The 23,872-nt window shown below is 30.3% G+C and overlaps 3 protein-coding genes across 4 annotated transcripts; 1 reads left to right on the top strand and 2 right to left on the bottom strand.

Annotated features, from left to right (window-relative positions):
* Positions 1–900: 900 nt before the first annotated feature.
* Positions 901–7,999, bottom strand: Mical (Molecule interacting with CasL). Of its 2 annotated transcripts, none has more exons than XM_075823186.1 (9): positions 7,741–7,889; positions 6,624–7,657; positions 5,805–6,560; positions 5,480–5,742; positions 5,256–5,404; positions 3,987–5,194; positions 3,340–3,811; positions 2,501–3,269; positions 901–2,326 (listed from the first exon to the last, which is right to left on the bottom strand). In XM_075823186.1, the coding sequence occupies exons 2-9, from the start codon at positions 7,141–7,143 to the stop codon at positions 1,121–1,123; spliced, it is 5,343 nt and encodes a 1,780-aa protein (XP_075679301.1). In that variant the 5' UTR covers positions 7,144–7,657; positions 7,741–7,889; the 3' UTR covers positions 901–1,120. The 2 variants fall into 2 exon arrangements, with proteins under 2 accessions (XP_075679301.1, XP_075679302.1); XM_075823187.1 differs by having other exon boundaries at positions 1,644–1,769; positions 7,741–7,999.
* A 1,614-nt stretch (positions 8,000–9,613) lies between these two features.
* Positions 9,614–12,752, bottom strand: LOC113794900 (uncharacterized). Its single transcript, XM_027345050.2, has 4 exons — positions 12,588–12,752; positions 12,286–12,502; positions 11,804–11,915; positions 9,614–10,246 (listed from the first exon to the last, which is right to left on the bottom strand). The coding sequence occupies exons 2-4, from the start codon at positions 12,382–12,384 to the stop codon at positions 10,119–10,121; spliced, it is 339 nt and encodes a 112-aa protein (XP_027200851.1). The 5' UTR covers positions 12,385–12,502; positions 12,588–12,752; the 3' UTR covers positions 9,614–10,118.
* A 3,450-nt stretch (positions 12,753–16,202) lies between these two features.
* On the top strand, positions 16,203–23,870 carry LOC113794656 (uncharacterized). Its single transcript, XM_075823190.1, has 5 exons — positions 16,203–16,916; positions 19,059–19,383; positions 19,456–19,569; positions 22,029–22,182; positions 22,275–23,870. The coding sequence occupies exons 1-5, from the start codon at positions 16,464–16,466 to the stop codon at positions 23,647–23,649; spliced, it is 2,421 nt and encodes an 806-aa protein (XP_075679305.1). The 5' UTR covers positions 16,203–16,463; the 3' UTR covers positions 23,650–23,870.
* Positions 23,871–23,872: the final 2 nt, after the last annotated feature.

The raw sequence follows: 23,872 nt of genomic DNA, 5'->3' as shown, positions 1-23,872 counted from the left end.
TCCTATATGATGATGATGATGATGATGAGCAGAATCTTTTAATTTTTCTATTTTGTTTTTGCCTAAACAACAACAACAACAACAAAAAATATATCCTTGTCATCATCATAATATCCATCTGGTTGCTTGGTTGGTTGTTATCCACCCCTACACCCAATAATAATTCAGCATTTGGTATACGCCATTTTTTTCGTTTTTCGCTATAGACATGTGAGAGCGAGCCTGGATAAAATGGATACTGTGTGAGATGTGTGTGTGATCAGCATATAGCTCACAGGGAAAGAAGAAGAAGGATATTTAACAAAATAGACATTTTACAGTGAACCAGAGTTCAATCATCAACCAAACCGAAAAACACATTTGTTTGGGGAAAAAAACACAAAGCATCAGACGTATAGAAAACGATCGATATATTTTTTTTTGGTTGTTAAAGTTGTATAGTCGCCTTGGATACACAAACACATCAGGAAAATATGCAAAAGATGGATGGATACCAAACAACTAACCAGACAAATAACGGTAAATAAAATAACGGTATAATATCAGTACTGTAGTCGCTGTCACTGCCACTACTACTGCTACCATTATACGATGCTTACTTACATCCTTTTCATTTCGATGATTTTTTCTTTTTTCACCAGGAAAACAACAACAGCAAAAAGTTTACAGGATAATAACATTTATTCCAATCATTTATTACAAGGCGTGTTTTGTATCATTATTATTATGTGCGCGCTTTCACCAGAAAAAAAAAATCAAATTTTAATAACCAAATTGAATTGTAGATGGCGTTGTTTAAAAAAAAAAAATTGGCGGGTAAATAATTTTTTTTTTGAAAAAAATTTATAATTTTAAAATGATTAATATTTTTTTTATATAATTATTCTCGGTTTTTAATTTTTAGTTAATATTATGATTGTGTAAAATATGGAAGAACATAGGGTTTGTAAATAGAGATAAAACATTTTTTTTTTGAAAATAAAAAAACAAAAAAATTATCACACCATTATTATTATTATAAATTTGTATTTGTAAACCGTATAAATCATCATTATTTATCAGTCAAGTAAGAATGTGAAAGCCAGAATAGAAACAGTAAACTATTAAAAAAACAAAACAATCAAACATCATCGATACGAGCAAATGGAGCCTGAGTAAGTGATGATTTTATTGATGATGAATTTGATGATTGCTGATCATTATTGTTGTTGTTGGTGGTATTGTTGTTTGTTGTTCGGTGTTGATTGAAAATTTTTTTCGGTGTTGATAAAATTTTATCATCATTATCATTATTATCATCATTTTTCGGTGGTGATCCATCAACAAATGGTAATTTTATCGAAACTGTATTAGCATTATTATCACCAATATTTGTTGTTGTTGTTGTTGTTGGTGAATAATTTCGTTTCATTTTTAATTTATTACCAATATGATCCATTTGTGCAAATAAACTTGGCTGTGATTGTGAACGATAAAATTTTTCAGTAAAATGACCATCATAACGATATGTTGGTATATTTGATGGTTTTGTTGTTGTTGTTGTTGTAATTGGTTTGATTTGTGTAACAGCATTTCCAGATCCAGATCCAATGTTTTTCTTTGAATGATTATTATTGTTGGAAGTTGAAGACTTATTTTTGCCATTGCCATTATCATTACGAATCGTTGTTGGCGTTATCTTGGTGTCGGACATTTTCGTCATTTCTTGCTGCTGCTGTTGCGGTTGTTGTTTTGTCTTGATGATAGAATCGATATTCAGTGGTTCTTTTCTATTAAAATTAAAAATCAATGATTCTTTTTTCAATCCAGGTGATGATTGATTATGTGAATGTTTTGCTGATGAAGCATTATTAATTTTAGATTTTGGTGATTCTAATTTCATTATTGATTGATCACAATCATTATCAACAGCATCAACAAATTGACAACAATTTAAATCAACAATAATTCTATTTTGATCATTATTATCATTAGCCATTTGGGTTATATTTGCACATTGTACAATTGGTTCGTTCTGTGTTAATTCTGTTGTCATTGTTGATGTTAATGGCAAATGCTTTTCATCAAAATCATTAAAATTGATTGAACATTGCGATGAACCATCATAATAATAAGCATCATTTGAAAGCAATGGTAAATTCGAAGCAGCTATAGGATCGTTTGTAATGGAATCGGTTGTAAGGGAATTTTTAGAATTTGTTGTTGCAACCATTTCGACACAACCATCATCATCATTATCATCATCATTGACATTCATAATGGATGAATTATCATCATTCGTAACGGTTGTTGGTGTATTTGTTGTAGATGTTGTTCCAATTAAGCTCTATTTCATTTCGGTTTTAAAAGGTGGGGAATCAAAGGGGAAGATATGAAGTTAGTAAAAGCCAAAAATAATGAAATGAAATAAGGGAAAAAAATCCAAAAATAAAAAGCCATAATCATCGATCAGCCAAACGATAATAAGAAATAATAAAATTATTATCATAAGAATTATTACCGTAAATCCGGATCCAAAATCAATATTGTACGAATGATCAACATTTTTTTGGTTAGCTGAATTCGATGACGTCGAAGATGACGAAGACGAAGATGATGATGATTTATGTAATGGAACTGTTGTTGATGATTTTATTGATGATGGACGTTGAGGAAGACATGATGATGATGAAGATGAATCCGATGAATGTTCATCATCCGTATAATTATCACTTGATGAACAATGAACATCCGAACTATCGGATAAATCTGATGATTGTTGTTGTTGTTGCAGTTGTTCTTGTTCATCATTTTGTTTTTGATCATCAACATCGTCATTGATTTCTTCTTGTTGATTTTCGTCATTTTCGATGTCAAATTCAACATCATCTTGTTGTTGTTCCACATCATTATCATTATTATCCGATTGATTCGATGGATTTGTATTATCATCATCATCAATAATCAATTCAAATTCAGCACGTTCACGTAGATCAATTTGTTGAGCATTTTCTAGGAAATTTTTCTTTGCTTCCATTAATGATAAATTTAATGATGAACTAAGTGGTGCTTGTGATAAGAATGCATTTTTACTATCATTTATCATTGATGAATTACTGAATGTAGAACCAGTACTTGTTGTCATTATAATATTATTTGAATCATTATCAATATCATCAATTTGACGTGAACGAATTTTTAAACAAATTTTACAAATAAAATCATCAATCGATGCCATAAGTTCATCATGTCTAAGACTAACATTACAAATTTTACAGGTGAGACAATTTCTTTTGTGGAAAGAAAAAAACGAAAATTAATTATAATGTCAAAAAAACCAACAAAAACAAAATAAAATACCTATGAAAATTTCTACCTAAAATGGTAACACGATCATTTGCCAGCAATGTTTTCAAACAACGATAACAATCACCAATTGGTTTAAGTAAATCTGAAGAACCAGGTATTCTACTACGAATGTTTGTGGATGGATCACGAAATGCACTGGTTATTTTGATCTGTGAATCTGTGGTATCACCTGATGATGTTTTTCCAATTATCGTTTCGATTGGTAATGATGGTTGCTGTTGTTGAACAATATTATTATTATTACCAGAATTTAATTTCTGACAAACTTCTGCCGATAACATATTAACAAAATCATTATTTTTAACATTGGCGTTTGCTGTTGTTGTTGTTGATGATAAAAATGTTTTCGATATCATTGGACGATTATATTCAAAATTATTATTCAATTGTGTAATTCTTGATTGAAGTAGATTACGACTATTTTCACCTACAAATGGCCGACCAGATTTATCTATTTTTGGTGCTAAACCGAAAAAGAAGAATAAAAATACGTGGATGGTAAGACAAATAAAGAAGAAGAAAAAGAAAAGAAAAATATGATAAGCAAATATTGAATGTTTTTCCCTACAATAGACATTTAGTTCTTTTTTGTATATGTGTGTGAAAAGAGGGGACAATTTTTTTTTAGTTGAGTTTACCAAATAGATTTGTATCGTTCCATATTTTAACATTCCAATCATCTTCTTCAATACGACCAACACGATTCAAATTTGGTTGATATGATCGGTTATGTTCTTCAAATTTTTGTTCTAAAAATTGTGCTTTTTCCATTATATCCGATGATTTTTTTACCGGACGACGTGATAATGATTTTTCAAAATCATGTAAGCTATCATTATGATGTGGATTTCCAAACATTTTTTGTGACATTGAATTTAGACGATTTTTCACCATTGATGATTTGGATTTGGATTGTAAATAATCATCATCATCATTACCATTATCATCATCATAATCATCAAGTAAAAACATTTGTTTAAAATCTGGAATTGGACAATTTTCTTTATCATTTCCTGATGATTCATTATGATTTTGTTGACCTTGTTTCATTATTATTTGTGATTCATGACTAGTATTATTAAGATTATTATCATTTTTTGATGATGATATCCAATCTAATTTTGAATGATTTGATGAAATCGATGATGATGGTGATGATGATAATAATAAACAATTATTGGAAATAATATCATTCGAATGTAATGAATGTTGTGGTTGTTGATGTTGATCGATATTTGATGTTTGATGAAAAAAATGATTACGTGCATGATGATTCTTTTTAGCCATATTGGAAAATAAACGATCATTTCTTGGTTGTACATCCAATGGTCGTCTTGTTGAATTATTCTGAATGTTATTTGTTGTCGCTGTTGTTGAATGATTTCTTGGAAGAAATTCTACAACATCAATCGGTGAACGACTATCATTTCGATTATCACAGTGTTGCTGTCGATTATTATTATTTGCAGATGATGATGAAGGCACTGAATATTGAAGGACCGTATGATGATTATTACGTTGATAATCAATTAAATGATGATGATGATTATGATTTGTTTGACAAACAAATTCATCCAATTTACTTGTATCAACATGTAAATTTTTTGCTTTCAAAATATCATTTGGATCAATACCAACTGTAGCACGACGTGCACGTTTTGCTTCATTACTAATACGATAAATTTTCATATCAATATCAGGTTTATCAATAATTAAATGACGAACTTGTTCTTTTATCTCTTTCAATGTATCATTTGTTAAAATATTTAATGTTTTATAACGTGATTGTGGATCAATGGAAAAATTTTTATTGGTTATATTTTCAGGACTAGTTTGTGCTAATAATCTAAAAATAATGGTGAGAAAATGTGAATTTGTGAAAAAACAAACATCAACATTGCTTTTACCTATAGATATATTCACGTTTACTAATAACATTGAGCATTGAATCAATTGAATAGCTATTATCAACATTTGAAAACCATTGTGCAACAGTCCATGCTGCATCCATTGCCGATAGAAATCCACGACCAGCCCCACTACCAGTTGGCCAAAACTTTGTTTATCATCACAGAGAAGAAAAAATTATCTGATTAGAAATCTTTTAAAATCCAAAAGATTAATAATTTACCGGCTCGAGTAATGAATCACCACATAATAATAATAACATATAACGAGAATTTTCTGTTGAATTTATATTAACCGATTGATCACAACAACAACGAAGATGAATTTTTTTTGCACATGATGCATTTGTTGCTGAATACATGGATGTAAAATCAAACAATGCAACATCGGGCATATTATTTGAATTACGTGCAAATTCTAATCGTCGAAGTTTTGATGACCATTCAGCTGCATCTTTACTATAATGCATTAATTTTTGTGTATCAACTGAAAGAAAACATTGATGATTTATTGAAAAATCAAACCAAGAAAAACAAAAAAAAACTTACTGTTATTCATAGATAAAAGTTGATGAGAATCACTGTAATCAGTTTTCAATACACCACGTAATAATAATGATGATTTTGTTGCTGTCATAACAAAATAATGTGTATTATCACGATAATAAACAAGATTTTCCAGTTCGATTCCAGTTTCATCTTGAAGATTTTGAAACCATTGTTGTTGATAAATACGACTTGTACCGCTAATTTCTTCGGATTGTACTTCTTCTTCCGTACGATGATTGATAAAATTTGCCGTCAATCCAATGGCTAATTTTCCACGACGATTATTTCGACGAAAATATCGGCTAAATGTATGACGTCTACCATCACAACCAATAATAACATCGAAGGATTGTCGATTTAAATAATTGACCAATGTTTGCGATTGTCCTGCACCTGAACCAGAGTCCTGCATCGATGTAAGTTGAAAATGTGCATATGATCCACGACCAAAACCATGTTGATGACAACAACAATCACATTGTATTGATTGCGATGAACATCTTCCTATTCTAGGTTCAATAATACGTGGACAAATTTCCGTAAATGTAATATTTGTATAGAAATTCAATCCATAAATAATTGCAATTTTCAACAGGATTAATTGTAATTGTCGTATAGATATATGATCAATAGAACCGACACAAAATTTTCCATAAAAACGTTTTGATTCAAATGTACACATATCATTGATAACATTTGGCCATAAATGTATAACATTATTACGTGTAAATTCATCACGTTTTTCCACACAAATTACTTTCAATGGACGAAACAAGGAAAATTAATCAAGTTATGAATCAAAAAGAAAAAGAAACTTACCTTTTGCACCTAGCAATAATAATTCGATTGAAACACGTAAACCTGAAATACCACCACCAATAATTAGAATTTTTCTACCTTGGACATTTGAACGAAATTTTAGATATTCTTTTTGATTAGCTTTCATATCTAATGTTTTCAATATCGAAGCAACACGATTCCATTTGGAAACTGTTTTAACATTTAAGGCATTTTTTAACCGGAAAAAATTCTGTAAACCATTATTGTTATTATTCGAGTTGATTGCTGATGATTCATCCAGGTTATTATCATCGACCAGATCATTATTAAAATGTAATAATTTTGATATTCTTCGATTATATTCTAGAATTTGTTTAACATTATTTGCTAATATTAATTGATCTAATGATTTGATCACATTTTCAATCACATTTCTTGAATATTGTGGTTGTTGTTGTTGTGATTGCACATGATGATGATTATGATGATGATGGTGATGACCATGGCCATGATGATTTGTTGTTGTTATTGTTGGGGTTTTTGTGGCCTCTGTTGCCATTGTCGACAGTATCCACAATGATAATCGGGTTCATTCGATAATTTTTTTTGTTGTTGATTTTTTCGTAATGAATTTCGTTGTTTGAATGAAATTTTTTCAGACTTTCTTAAGACTGAAAATTGAGGAAAACAAACAAACAAATCACTCAGTCACACACACACACCCCAAAAGTGTGTCTCTATCTCTCTATTATGGTTAGATGATTTTTCAGGTTATTAAGTTTGTTTCGATTTTGTTGTTTTTTTTCAAACAAAAATTCATTTATGAAATGCAACGATGTTGAACACACAAGGCAATCGTTGAAGAAAAAATGATGCGGATGAAAATATTGAAAATTTTGAAGGATGTCTTCTTCTTTTATTTTTTTGGGAAAAATGCCAACAAAAAAAATTATGCCGTTCTACTTTTCAATTCTTGAGGGAAAAAAACGAAAAATAATTTCACAAATCTTCAATGCCAAAATGATGATAATATTTTTTTGGGGCAAAATGCGTTTGTTTTTTTCCTGTTTTTTCTACGGTGTGGGTTTTCAGAATCAAAAATCGAATGAAAAAAAACTGGATTAGATTAAGGAACTATAAAAATTGATTAACTTACCAGCCAACAAAACAAAAACTCACTCACTCAATCAATTAATCACTCATAAAATTTCTTAATTATCGTTAATTTTCCCCGTTTTTTAATCCATCAAGCATTTTTTTTTGTTTTCTGCAGTTAGAAAGGATTAACAATAACGTAAACGATCCATAAAAGAAATGATCCAGGAAAATTTTTCTCGTTTTTTGTTTTGTTGATTGCAACAGTTTTGTTTTGTTTACGTCGTCGTTGTTGTTGTTTGTTGTCTCATGAAATATCGAAAAACGAAAAACTATATAGACAAACAAACAGCTATCGTTGTTGTTGTTGATGATAATAATGATCAATCAAATCAAACCGACTGATGATGTTTGCTAACAACATCGAATGGTAGTCGAATCGAAAAAACACAAGAGAAACAAACAAGATTCGTTCGTTTGTTTATAATACCTGCAATGACCTCGTATAGTCGTCGTCGTTGTTGTTGCTCAATTTGGTTTCTTTTTTGGAGTGTTGTTGTTGTTGTTGATGTGTGTGGGCATGTATCCCTCATCCCAAATATTATTGGATGTATAAATGAATGTGTATATCTCCTGATATCATACACCAAAAAAAACACTGTATCTTTTGGGTTAAGGTTTTTGATCATTGCCAGTAGTTGCTTGGGTTGTTAGTCTTTTGTCTTTAGATTCATTATTCATCGTTTTTTTCTACCTTTTTTTTTAAAAAAAGAAGACTTTAATTGATTTGTTTCTTGTTTTATAAAAATTACATAACAAGTTTTCGTTTTGGATATATCTACCTTAATGGTAACGTTTGGGTTGAATAAGAATTCGAATCTTTGAAGATTCGAATTTAGAGATTCGCTATATAGAGCAAAGGAATATCTCTTTAGAGTCATTTTATTTCATTTTGGAACTTGGTGATCCATGAATATCCATCTTCTATATAGAAATCTGATGAATGGTGATGATGATCGTTCCATCAAGAAGAAGAAGAAAAAATAATAAGGCGTTAATTTGATTTTACAAACTAACTTGGTGGCTTTTCTTGACTTTCATTCTTCATCATTGATTCTAACCAGTTAAAGGGCCATTATTTCGTTTTTTTTAAAGAAAAACTAACTAGTTGATCAACAATGTGTTTATCTTTTTTGTTAAAAGATATACACAAGGTGCTTTGGTAAGTAAGATAAAGATGAAATCACAACTTTCTTCATTCATAAATTCATAAGGATGACAAAAGAATTTTCGGTTATCATCATCATTAACCTTTCAAACGTTCGAATAATATAATATCGAAAATGTCAATGTACGCGACGAACACAATGGCAAACGGGATGTGCAATTCATAAATGACATTTCCAAATATTCCGAATTTTTGAAAAAAAGGTAAAAATCAGGTAAAAATTTTTATAATTTTTTTTTCGTTTTTTTTAATGATGGTTCTTTGTTATCAAATGATGTTTATGTGTAAGTATATCATGAACGGAATTTAAAACGGTGTAACGTCATCTGTGAATTTTTGTTTTATAAACAAACAAAAAAAAATTTTCAAAATTTTTTTTTCTTCTTTTTTTAAAAATTGATGTTATTAAGATGATGGTAGCAAAAAAAAAAAAATTCTATAAAGAATTTGTCTGTTTGGATAATGAAAAAAAAAACAAAATTTTCAAAAGGGGAAAAATATTTGAATTAAATCCAGGTGCACACAAAAAACTACTAACTTGGGTTTTTTTGAACAAAAAATGAAATTTTTTTTCCTTTTTTTTTTAAAAAAAATGAACTTGAAAACTTGAAATTAAGAAATGTTTCTTTTGTTGTGTTATTGATACGAAATTAGAAAAAAAAGCGCGAAAATTTGAAATTCATGTGTGGCCTGTGTATATTCTGGATTGTTTTTTTTTCTGGAACAAAAAAAAATGTAAATCTTTTCTCAATGAAGATGACGACAACGATGAACCATCATTATTCTGTTTTGTTTGTGTAATGTGTTTTTGGATGTCTGTAGAATGTCAAATGGGGGATGAAATAGAGAGACAAAAAAAAAAGAGTGATTGTGAGTGAAAAAAGATAGCAAAAAGAAATGAAAATGAAATGAGACAAAAAAAATGAGATACATCAATGTCACGTGTGTGTTTAAAATGTTTGTGTTGTTTCATCATCAATTTGTTGTTGTTGTAATTAGTAGCCCAAATTGGTTGTTTTGGATGAATGAGAGAGAGAGAATGAGATAAAGATAAAAAGAATAGAGACAATGTAGTAATTGGTTGGTTATGTTTTGTTGCTGATGATGATTGAAATTTTTAAAATCAAATTCCATTTTTATCATATAATTTTTTTTTGTTTCGCTTGGTTTTTTTTAATTATTATCATTTTTTTTTGTTAAATTAATATTTTCTATGCATCATCATCATCATCGTCTTCTTCATCGGCACCATCACCTTCTTCTTCATCTTCATCGGCATAATCTTCAGGAACAACTTCATCATCATCATCTTCTTCATCCTCTTCATCTACATCTCCACCTATTTATTCATTTTGGCATAATCATTAATAAATGAATGGTGGTGATTGATAAATGGATTCCGGATTCCAATACGTCATTTATGAACAAACGAATGACGTGATGCAAATTTGATGAAAAGAAAAAAAAAGAAAGAAAAATCATTAGTATATTATAGTTTGACAGATTATCATTTTACGAAATAAAGAATGTTCAGGAAATTTGTGTAAAACACTTAAAAAATCCATTAATATTAGTGCGTAACGTAGCTAATGAATGGACAACACAAACAAGTAAAAAGTGGCGCCAAAAAAAAATTCAAATTTTCGGAAACGGAAAAGGTCCTAGCATATTTATACATGTATATTTTTCTGAATGAAAATGACATAAGGTGAAAAAAATGCTCATCACCATTGAATAGAGTAGTGGCACAATAGTATATGTTTAAATGAAAAATAGAGATCATTATGAACTTTTTCTTTTTTGTTCATAGTTTTTTTTTGGTTTCATGATGGGCAACGACCATGAACAAAAAAAACGAAGACAGATTGTGTAAAAGGAAACAAACGCGCAATCCATCCATTTAGTTATCCAGCCAGACAGAGAGCAAGCAGGGATTGTTACAAACAAAACAAAAAAAACCGCGCGCGCAAAAACATAAAAAAAATTGAATGAATGAATTACATGCTGTATCACTGTGGTAGTGGCAATTCCAATATTCAAATAACGAATATACAGCGCAATCGCAAAAAAAGAGCAAAAACATAAGCGCCACTTTTTATATTCGAAAATTGTGTATTCGGATGCTAACAATGGTCGTCTCAATGTATGTGTACGGCGTGGTGGTGGTGGTGGTTAATGGCAGCCAAAGCCAAAGCTAAAGGCAATTGACAAACGGCGACGGTGTGTTTTTCGTTTTATTTTTTTCATTTTGCCTGTTTGTATATATTTTAGCTTGGCCCCTTACAAATGAAAATATTAACGAAAAAAAAACCTAAGCCTTAAAAATAAAGCAAAGCCAAAAAAGAAAGAAGAAAAAAAATAAAGATATGGCGAATATTTTTGAAGAGATAGATAGAGTTCTTCTATGTCAAAAACAAGCTTTGCTTTTATTTTATTTAGATAGATTTTCTCTGGTTAGAAGAAAAAAAATGGATGGATGGATGGATGGCTTGACTTGTGTGTGTGTGCATGGATGTTGATGATGAAACTCTAATGGTGTGCTTTTAGAAAAGAGTGGTGGTGGTGGGAAACAAAGAGAGACACGGTCACACCACACACACACACTAAACACACCGAGAACGGAATTACCGGCAACAAAACAACAAAAAAACAAGCAAGCAAGACCCAAGTTTTTACTTTGGTCAACAATAATGATGATGACAACCTAATAATGGCTATTCATTTAGGTCATATTAATCGATATTATTAGCGAAATGACATTATCGATCAAATATGAAAAAATGACATTCAAAAAAAGAAATTCAAATACACAGGGTATTGATGTGTACCGGCGCTATTTGGACATTCAAAGATTTCGAAAAACAAAAATTCAATGTTTTAAAAATGAAAAACTTACCGGCATCATTTGCATCATTCGATTCATCATCGGCGCCATTTTCATGTTTAGCTTTTTTATGATTGCTTTCATCGTTGACGGAATCCAGAACCGAATTGGAATCTTCCGAAAACTTTTTTCATTTTTATAAAGAAAAACACAGAAGAAAAAAACAAAACAAAAAAGATTGTAGAATTAGATATTCGAAAAGGTATGATTAACCGGTGATTTTATGTGAAAAATGTGTAAATTGGCAATGGCGGCCATTGTTTTTGGTAAATTCTATTTTTGTTATTATTATTGTCGAACATGGATGGTTGGATATAAAATAGAAAACATTGTGTGCGTGTGTGTGTTTATGGGGGTTCGATGACAACGTGCGCCGCATTTTTTTTCATGTTTTCGCTAATTCATTTTCGCAAAAAAAACAAATTTCGAAGACAAATGTCATGTCATGTCATAATCATTATCAAAACATAGAATTTTGATTATGATGATCATACCTCATTATCCTTTCGTTTAAGGGAATCATTCTTTGGATCCTTGGTAACAATTTCATCGGTACTATTGTTGTTTGTATTGACAACTTCGGATTCGGACATTTTTGATGTGTTTTGTTTATTTATTTATTTGGTTGAATTTGAAAAAAATGATGATGATTGGTGGTGGTGGTGGTGATTGATGTTTGTGGATGATGATCGAGAATTTTTTCTTGACGATCTAATTGTGAAAGACAAGAAAAAATGAAAGAAAATATTTGATGAATTGAAGAAAACAACAGGCAAGCAAGCAAGCCAAAACGAACCGATGTTATTTTTCAAATGCAAATTCGGTGAATTTTTTTGGTTAAAGAATTTACGAACAAAAATTTTGGAAAATGATTTTTTCTTTTGAAAAAAAAAATTTTCGAACGTTAACAAAACGATGACGAACAAACGAATGATGATGATGATGGTTAAAATGGTTATGGAGAAGAAAAAGAAAAAGAGAATCGAATCGAACGAAACAAGCGGCAATCGACAATGAACAATGCAATGCTTTTTTTTTGCTTTCTTTCTTTGCACATATAGACCGATTTTAGCGACAATCAACGGCAAATCAATGAACTTTTGATCGGCTAAAAACAAAAAAAAATGTACTGGTTGTTCTAGTGGTATTTGATGATAGTGGGTAGTGGTAATTATTACACACATTGTTAGACTTTAGTTTTTTTTTCAATTTCAAATCGATCAGTATGGTGGCGCTCAAAAATCAGTTTGGTTTTGATTTCTTCCAATATGCGCAAATGTTAACGCGCATAAAACTTTTAAAAAAAAATTTAGCGAATAAACAAAAAAAGCGCATTTTATTTTTTTTTCGGCCACATTCATTTTTGATGAATAATCCGTTTTTCAAATTTTCTTTGGTGCAAATTAATTGAAATGAAATGACAAATTTTTTGCAAATTTTCTGAAGTTATTTCGTTTGAATTTTTTTTATCCAGAAAAAATTGATTCAAATCAATGTAATTCTTTGAGTATGCGCGCTTCAAAGTTTGAATTTTCACAGATAATGATTGAAAAAAGAAAAGAATCAAAAAAAGTGAAATAGCAAAGGAGTTCGTTGCCGCCATATTTTCCTGATCTTATTTTTTTCAACCAAAGAATTCATTTTTTTTTACATTAACTGATTTATAGCGAATATTTGAGCCAAATGAAAAATAACAACCAATTTTTTTTTTGAACAAACAAATAGAAAAAAAAGGAAGCGGGTGAGAGCGCGCTCGTGAATCTATTAAATGAATCATCATTAGCATTAATATTAATAGGAAAAGAGGGTGAGGATATTCTTCTTTCTTTGCATATATAAAAGCACTACCTTTACATTATACACATATATACATTCAGTGGTTTATACTCCCTCTGCATGTATATATCAAAAATGGGAATGGCTATTATTATCATTTTTTTATGGCTACATTCTTTGGAAATCCTTCCTCCTCTCTATCTTCTTCACAAACATATTGTGTGTATATAGCATTCCTCCTCCTCTTCTTTCACCACCACCATTATCATCAATTATGGCCGAATAAAATCTAAGGTAATGATCGATAGATGTCGCCGCTTATGATTTAGTCAAAAGAAGGGGTCAAGCCAAGCATTGGCAACAGAGGGGAGACCAAACAAAGAAAATGCACATGCATTTGGCTTTTGTATTTTGGATTGTATTTTTGATGATGATGATGATTACCGATTTCCAATGAAATAATTTTTTGATGATAATAATTTCTTGGTCGATTGTTTGTTTGATTAGATAAACTTGTTTGTTAGTTTTTTTTTGCTGATGGAATTTTCTTTTCTTTTCATTTGAACGAAAAAATTCAAATCAATAATCGATACTATCGATACTATCGATTTTTGTTTTCTGAAAATTCAATTTTGAATGAATTTAATTCATTAGCCATAATTATTATCGATTACAAAACAAAATAATTTTGATGATAATAAAATCATTATCAGAAATTAAGTTTTTCTTTTTCCCCACACACTAAATTCCGGTACATTTCTCATCAATGCTTACATATAGTTGATGTGTGTAACCATTCCATTTTGTGTTCAAAAACATTTGTTTTCAAACACTCCTTTTTGATGATTTACTTCCCTTCTTCTTCTTCTTCTCTTCTCCATTCTTCATTTTGAATCAAAGTTTTTTTTTTCCATTGTTTAGTCGTCGTTGTTGTCGTTGTATATTGATCTATCCTTACTTCCAGGTTTTTGTTTGTTTGTTTGTTTGGCCGGTTGGTCGGTCGGTCGGTCGACAAATTTTCAAAACAAGATAATGGAGGGTGGGAAATATCCCACAACAACAGCAAAAAACAAATCACCCAATAAATCCCCCCACCGTTGCTTTACTTTTATCACACACACCATTCTTACCTTTTTTTTCATATCAATATCGATGATTGTGTGGAAGTAGTGGCATCACATCCATTACACACCTAATACGCATGTCCAATTCTTTTTAAGTGTCGATGAAAGAATAAAAAAGAATGGCAATTGAATAATGATGATGATAATGGAAAACCATGATATTAGGGTAATAATCATTTAGTTCACCCGATAAACACTAGATGGCGAGCTTATCTTTGATGTTTGAATTTTTCAAAAAAGCGCCAAAAAAAATCATATTTCCATAAACAAACTAAAACATTACACAAGATGGCGATATATGATTGATTTACCTGGAAAAAAAAAGCAATAATGATGTCATGTCAGTCATCAATGATGATCGATGATCGATAATACCGATCTGATGTGAATAAATATTTTCGATTATCATCATTATCGATTGAATCAGAAAAAAATAATAACTATCCCCTGAAGGCAATAAAATTCTTCATCATCAATATCTTCATCTTCATCATCATCATCAAACTAAAACAATTAATGATCAATTAGAAAGACAAGATGAATCTAGTTTCAATTAAAACGAAATAGACGAAAAGAAATTGTTGCTGATCGATCGGTCAATCGATCTGCAAAATACACAGAAATTCAAACAACAGCAAGCATATCTCTCTCTTGTCAAGCAGGAAAAAAAACCGAAATGAAACCAAAAAAACCCCGAAGCGAATCGTGCCAATCGTGTGTGTGTGTGGAATCGATCTATATCGATCAAATCGATCGATCGATAGATCGAATAATTTAACTTGACTTGAATCATTTGGGTACCACCACAACAAATGGCAAAGTTTTTTTTGAACACACACACGCAATCCTTTCACAATGAAGTTTTCAACTTGTCCTGATGAAATATATGGCCATCAATCGATCCAGATCAGATTGAAAGTCAAGTAAAAAAAATGGACATTTTTTCATTCCAAGTGGCCAGACAAAGTCAGGAAAATAATTTATGAAAATTAAGCCAGAAAAAAGAAAAAATACCTGGAATTTTTCTGTTTTGTTTTGTTCACCTTAACTCACCTGTATTGTTGAACAAAGAAATTAAGATCGAAAAAAAACCGAAAATCATCATCTTTTAGACATCCGAACGAAAATCGTGACCAAATATTGTTTTTTTTTCTTCTTCAACAAACCTTGATGATCAGTTTTTTGCTTGTTCAGATCATTATCAGGATCACAACCAACCAAACAAGCAATTTTAATAATCAGGAACGGTAGCGAGAAAAAAAAGCAGGTAGCCATCATCAACAACTATTTCTACCTTACCTGATCCTGGAATGATCTGTTTTCATTCAGATGATGATAATGAAAAAAAGTGGGAGGTATCAAATGAAATTTTTTTTGATTAAACAACAGAAAAGTTACATCCCATTTTTTTCATTATTTTTGAAAACTTGTCGCGCGCGATAACGTGCGCGCACTCAACAACTATTTACACATTTTTTTTTGTTTTTGGATGGCTACCGTGTTTAGTTTATTTGGTTTAGTTAGATCGAAATAGATTGTGAGAGAGAAAGGTTGATTTGATTTTGTGTAATTTTTTTCTTCTGGCCAAACGAAAAACTTCTGGTCAGTCAGTCAGTCCGTCAGTTATCGGTCAGACTTTCATGCAATCAAGCGATGTTTGATTGAAAATTACTGATTCGGCTTTCGGTTGTTGGTGGTGATTCAGTGTGTGTGTGTGTTTTGTGAATTTTGTGTTTTTTTTAAGTGGAATTTTCTTTAAAAACATTGAAAATATGGCGCCCAATTGTCAATTAGAAAGAACGTTTTTAAATCAATCAAAATTGATCCAAAGTGTTCATCATCATCATCACAATCAACATCGACAATGGTCATTTTTGTCCATTATAATGATCATCATTATAACCATAACAACAACATCGGTGATAAATCCAGTTCATGCATCTGGTTATTTTGAATTACAATTTATTGAAGGTATTAGAAATTCAACAACCATACATGTTTGTTTAAAAGAATTTTGGAATTCACAAATCAATCTGAATCGTTGTACATTTGGTCAGAAAACTTTGACAATTTTATATTATGATTATCAACATTATCATATTGAATCAAATTCGGCTATTTCTACCTCTTCTTCTTCTTCTTCGGCAACAACAACTACCGGCATTACTAACAACAATAATAATAAACAATCAATGATACGTATACCATTTAGTTTTCGTTGGATTGTAAGTCAAATTTCTATTTGCACCTAATTTTTTTCCCCTCCTTGTTCATAAATATCGTTACTAATCTTATTCTCAGGAAAAAATTGAATTATTATTTTTGTTTCTGAAAGAATTTCACACCGTATTCAGCAAACCGTTGAATTTTTTCTCATCATCCTTATCCAGAGAAATTTTCTCCAAAAATCAATTAATTACCTTGATGATGATTACCTTGAAATGACTTTTAACTTTTCTTATCTTTGACAACCTGACATGACCATCATCATCATCATACACGTGCTCGTTCGACCAAGATGATGATGACAATTTTCTCCGGGAAAAAAAATATATTTCCCGTTTCGGTCGGTTAAACATTGCCTACAATGTCATTTTGGATTGATTTTTTTTATTTAAAGTTTTTTTTTCTGGGTTCCCAGAAAATAATCATTATCATCATCATCATTATTAGATTATAGAGGTAGGCTATATCTACCTTATCCTCTCCCACTTGCACACACACACAAAGAAAAAGTGACCATGTGGAAACAACATCTAATAATTGGCCCCTTTGTTGTTGTTGTAAAAGATTCGTGTGATTTTTTCATCTGGAATTTCTTTACTTTTCTCTGGGAGAAAAGTAAAGTAAAACATCCATAAAACACACACACATAAAGACATTTGTTTTTATTATCTCTGAGTGTAGGCATATTTTATTCTGATTCTTTTCCCTGGGTAAGATTCTTTCCCTGATGGTGAAACTTTATTTCGAAACAAAAATACATGATTGGTGATGGTGTTCACCTGTCCATGACCAAATGATGATGATGATCGGACTGTGATTTTTCTTCTTCGTTTTCCCATCTAAAATAGATTTTTTTCCATCTGTCATCTGTTGTCATCATCATAATTTTACCTTGTTCTATCTGATCAGGTAAAAGTGTTTGCTGCTAAAAATCTTTCTTTCATTGTTGTCCTTAAATATTGATTTGCATATTTTTTTCGTTAAAATAATTAGTTGGTTTTTTTGGGTAAATTTTCTAAAACCAAGATTTTCAAGCAAACTAAATTGATGGAAAACCGTTTTGTTTTGCATCGATAAAATACGTGATTTGCATATCATAGTTTTCGGAGAGAGAAAAAAGGAAAATGAAAAGGATTTTCGTTTTTCAAAATTAATTATTTATCATCTTTACAAGTAGTAGTTTACCTCCATTGTCAATTGGGAAATTTTTCCAGTAACCAAAAACGAAAATTCCCAAAATAATTCTCGTTGTACAATAGACATTTTTTTTTTTGGGTGATTACATCAAATCAAATTACCCTTTTTTTTTCTCTCACTCTTTCTCAGATGTCCATATACATTCATAAATAATGTAACAAAATATCCGGATCACATTCAAATATTGTTGTTGTTGGTCAGTCAATTTTGACTTTTTCGATTGTTTGTTTGTTTGGTCGTCAAACATCAGCAGCAACTATTGAATTTTTTGAAAACCGGAATCATTTTCAACACAAAAAAAGTTTGACACTTTTGTATAAGGGGGAAATTTGAACCATTCCGTTTCAGAAACCAAAAAACCAAAAAAGAAAAGACCATAATCCCTGCCTACCCTGACTATTTGTTACTGTTTTGACAGTTGTGTGTCTCTCGATGCATACAATAGAGCCTTAGTTGTAGCGCTGCTGTTTAAATAGGTGCCATGTGTAAATACTCTCATGAGATAGATTCAAATTGGCAACAAACAAACAATATATTCATTTGATTCTTGCTATATTCTCATTAGCCAGAAAAAAAGAATTGAAATAAAAGTAGCCAAATGAAAAAAATTCTGCAAAATTTATCCCGGGCCGAATGGGACCCATAAATTTTTTTTAAATCCAAACTTTGCCACTTTTTGCCAACTGTCAAACAAAAATTTTCAAAGTTTCAAAGTTTTTTGGAACACTTGAATCACTTGGATCATTGGATAATAATCAGCGATTTAATTGAATTATGGTTATTTGATTTTTTTTGAATTGCTAAGAAGATTTTAACGTTGTTTTTTTCAAAAATCTCGTTGTGTAAATAGCACCTTCGGGCTATTTATACCCAAAATGATCGTTTTTTTTAATTTTTTGTTGAGATTTTAAAAAATCTAATTCGATTATCTAATTTATGTGAAGGGATCATTTTCATTTACAATCCAATTGGCCGATAATAATCAATGGTCTTCATCATCATCATCATCGTTAACAGCAATGGATAGATTTATTGTTGAAGATGAATTTGCTATACCGGGTAAACATTGGAAATATCGTACATTTCATGCAAGCGATGGTCGTATAATATCGATACGTTTTCGTATCGATTGTGATCATTATTATCATTCAGATGATTGTGCTACATTTTGTCGTGAACGTAATGATACATTTGGTCATTATTCATGTGAATCGAAAAATGGACATAAACAATGTTTATATGGTTGGAAAGGTGAAAATTGTGATAAACGTATGTTTGATTTTCAAAGAAGAAAATATTTTCAAATCTTATAAAAATCTTTACCTTTTTTTTAATGTTTAGCAAAATGTCGTAATGGTTGTAATGAAATGCATGGATTTTGTGAATTACCCGATGAATGTCAATGTCGTAGTGGTTGGCGTGGTAAAAATTGTAATGAATGTGTACCATATCCAGGTAAGTTTTATCAAATTTTTGCATCATTCAAAAAAAATGAAATTTGAAACGAACCAAAAAAGAAATCCAATGTGAAACTTACCATCCGATGTTGGAATCTCCCCTCTCCGAAAATCCTCATCATCATTAAGCTAATTCAAAACCAAACCAAAAAACATGTTCAAATGATGATGATGTTGATTATGACAAATGAGCTTTTCTGAATATTCTTTTCGATAGAAAAAAAATGTGTGATCATCATCATCATCATCATCATCAGTGGGATGTTAGGTGATGCAGGAGAACATTATATTCATATTTTCATCATTTGAAAACACACAAACTCATTTTCCCGCATCATTGCGGTCGGTTTTTTCCATTTTTTCGTCATTAACAAATTCAATTTCTATTCAAAAAAAAACTAATTTTTTTTCTGTCCGCGTTTTTCAGCGGTTCAATAGTGTCCCAAATGGATCACCACCACTATAATAAAAAATAACTCACACTTACCCACCATCACACTACGAACAAATAGAAAGTTAACGAACTCTCGACAAAAAAAAATTCATAAAAAAAATGAAAAAACAATTTTCATAATCAAAGCGAAAGTGAAAAATATCTGAATCGAACACTTGAGAATTCATCATTATTGTTTTCATCAATGTTTGTTTTGCAGAAAAAAAAATTATCGAGAGAATTTGTTGAAAAACAAAATTTTTTGGTTTTTTTTTAAACAAAGATTTTTTCATTTCATTTCGTTTTTGATTAATGACCAAAGGCTATAGATTTTTTGAATGAATAGAGATGATTCATTACCAAAATCAAATATGAATTTTTGTTGTTCAAGTGGAGAATCCTATTGAAAAATCAAAGAACAGAATTCAATATGCAGATTAGATTAGTGGTGGTGTTTTTGATTGTGTATGATCGATTATTATGATGTTTTGGTAAAAGCCATTGTAAGTAAGTGAAAGAGATGGGCGAATCAAACAAAAAACAACAACATCGATGAAAACAATAGTAATGTTTTGTTTGTTGTTTGGAACTTTCGATGTTTGATGTTGGTGGTGGTCAACAAATTCGAGAGAAAAAACAAATTTTCTGTTACAATGATAATCCGGATTTTAAAAAAGTTTCTCTGCATGTGAATGTCATTTGGTAGGGAATGTTGCTGCTGGTGGTGGTGGTCATAGACATCAATCACGCTGACTGACTTTTTGACTGAGATAAGGTGTGTGATTATAAGGGCTGTGGTTTGTTATTTTTTCGCTGAAAATTTTTTCAAAAAGAAAAAAAATTTCTGGTTTCTTTTTCCTTGGAATTTCTTCGAGTTTTGTCAGAAATCGTGATTTTTTTTCCGTCTCACAAAACCGAAGAAATATGCAAAAGAATTTCAATGTCAAAAAATGTTTTTTTTTGTGTGCGTTCCACAAACCAAATGACAAAACCGATACACCTTCCTCTCTTTTACCGCCCATATCCTAGTTGGTTTTTGAAAATGTCTATGTTGATGATGATGCTTAATAATAGACATCATCATCATCATTTTCTGATTAAACATGATGTTGATGACTACCTGCATACATGAATCTGTTGTTGTTGTTTTACCTGGATTCAAATGATGATGATTTCGGTAGCTACAAAAGATCGTGATCATCTAATGATGACCACCAAATGAAAAAAAAAAAATGGTTGCATCAATACCAACCTAGATTTGTAGAATAGGCTATGTGTGTGTGATTGTAATTTGTCATTATTATCATCGTTTTTTTTTCCGTTTGTTCATTCTTCAATTGGTGCCTGGTTCATTCATTAACAATAATCGTGATGAGGATGATGATTTTTTTTCTCTACGAAATAAATCCGTTTTTCAATGGAAAAAATACACCCGGTATTTTGTATAAATCAGTCAATGTTCAATGTTTTTCAAGTAAGAAAAAAAGTGTGCCTGTTGTTTAAAACGATTTCACACACACACTGTGATTGAATTTGATCAATTGATCAATCGGATCAATGTCATTGGTGATTTACAAATGAGGCGTCTTTTTCAATATTAAAGAATTTCTTGGTTTTTTTCGGTTGATTGAAAATCATTATCTAAAAAACAAGAAAGAAAGAAATTAATAATGATGATGATGAAGAATCAATCAAACTTTCGAAATAAAACAAATATTATTTACTTTACTTACGTTAATTATCAATTTTGTTGATGATGTTTATTAATAGTAAGCAAAAACAACAATTGAATTCGTTCAAAAAAACAACAACAAAAGATTCTTTTTCTTCTTTTCATTTGACAAGTTTGATTTTTTTTTTTGTTTGAAAAAAATGAAATGAAAAGTTTGTAGGCGTCCAATGTTTGAAAGTAAAATCCTAGATGTAATTGATTGATTGATTGATCGATTGTTTTTCTTAATTCTTCATGTTTTCTCTTTGTTCTTGTTCTCAATTTTTTCTTTTGTTTTCAAATCAACCAACAGGGTGCCTACACGGATATTGTGTTTCACCATTTCAATGTATTTGTAAACAAAATTGGGGTGGAATTCTATGCGATCAAGATCTTAATTATTGTGGTACACATGAACCTTGTTTGAATGATGGTCGTTGTGAAAATATTGCACCTGATAATTATAGGTAAATATTCATTCAATTATTATTAGTTTTTTTGTTTTGCATAATCATTAATATGATACTTACCTGATTTTTTCTTCATCGAATCATCTTAGATGTGTTTGTAAAAAAGGTTTTTCCGGTGTTAATTGTCAAATAGTTGAAGATGCATGTGCAACAACACCTTGTTTACATGATGGTACTTGTATAACATTAACAAATGGAACGGATTTTCAATGCGTATGTCGTCCGGGATTTTTTGGTAAACGTTGTGAAAATGATCTGAATGAATGTTCAACACAACCATGTTTAAATGGTGCAACATGTCATGATTTGGAGAATAATTATCGTTGTACATGTCCAAATGGTTGGACTGGTAATCGTTGTGAATTGGATGTTGATGAATGTTCAGCACTTTTAACACCATGTATACATTCAAATGCTTGTATTAATATTAATGGTAGTTATATTTGTGTTTGTAAAAAAGGATTTGAAGGTTTATTCTGTGAAAATGAAATCGATGATTGTAAACATAACCAAATTCAATGTCAAAATGGTGGTTTCTGTATCGATTTGATTAATGATTTTCGTTGTGTTTGTTCAACCGGTTTTATTGGGCCAAGATGTGATCGTATTGATGAATCTGTTTGTGAATCAATACCAAATCATGTTTGGTATTTGAATGAAACTGATTGTGAAAAAATTTGTTTATGTCGTGAAAATTTTCAAGTTGATTGTAAATGTCAGCAACGAGAAGAACAAGAACAAGAATCCACAAACAATCAATGTAATAATTTAAAATCCAAACGAACAAATCTTTCGGAAATTCGTATAATATTCGATTCGAATGTTGATCCAAAACAAACATGTACGACAATACAATCGATACATTCATTGCTCACTATCGATAGTAATCTTGATAGTGATTCGGATGATGGTAATAATGAATTTTGTTGTCAACTTCGAATAACGGATAATAATGATGATACAACCAGTATCACGGGTAATGAAATAATCATCAAAGTTAATAAACAATCAAAACTTGCTCAATATATTTCCCGTACACTATTTCCACATATATTACATGTTATTGTTAATATGGAAAATATTCGTCAATCAGATTGGACATTGGTAAATCTTTTGTTGATACTTATTTTTACAACAATTGCTGTTTCGGGAATTCTTTCAATAAAATCCTATTATCGTCGACGAAAACATGAATCGGATGCTGAAAATGTTGTCATACATTGTATACAGAATAATTTGAAAATTTCTCGACAATCACCATCACCAACAATGAATATTATTCGTCCACCATCATCAACAACGAATCAAAAATTATGTAATACTTTTGGTGGAAATAATCATCATCAACAACAGCAAACGATTGATACATTTCATCGTACGAAAATATTACCACAATCTTATTGTACGAAATTAACCGATTTACCGGTAATTAATAATAATAATAAATTGAAAATGATTGATTAAGATTTCCGGAGAAGTTTTTCTTTTCTTTTCTTTTTTTAATTTTGATTTGTAAATTATTTTTTCTTTTGTAATATCTTTTGTAATTTTTTTTTCTCATCATCCCCCTTCCTCTGATTTCACATTTGTAAATAATTTATCATTGATTTTAATTGAATAAAACTTGAAAAATTTAAAAAAACTTGAAAATTTGTTGATTTTTTTTCGGGAGAAAACTTTTCAAACT

The sequence above is a fragment of the Dermatophagoides pteronyssinus genome, unplaced genomic scaffold (genome assembly GCF_027571235.1).
Source record: "Dermatophagoides pteronyssinus isolate colony J.1.1.1.1 unplaced genomic scaffold, Derpt_VIB-CSIC_2022.12 sq0024, whole genome shotgun sequence".
Classification (NCBI taxonomy): Eukaryota; Metazoa; Arthropoda; class Arachnida; order Sarcoptiformes; family Pyroglyphidae; genus Dermatophagoides; species Dermatophagoides pteronyssinus.
Note: the sequence above shows the minus strand (reverse complement) of the source record. Positions and strands in the feature narration are given on the sequence as shown.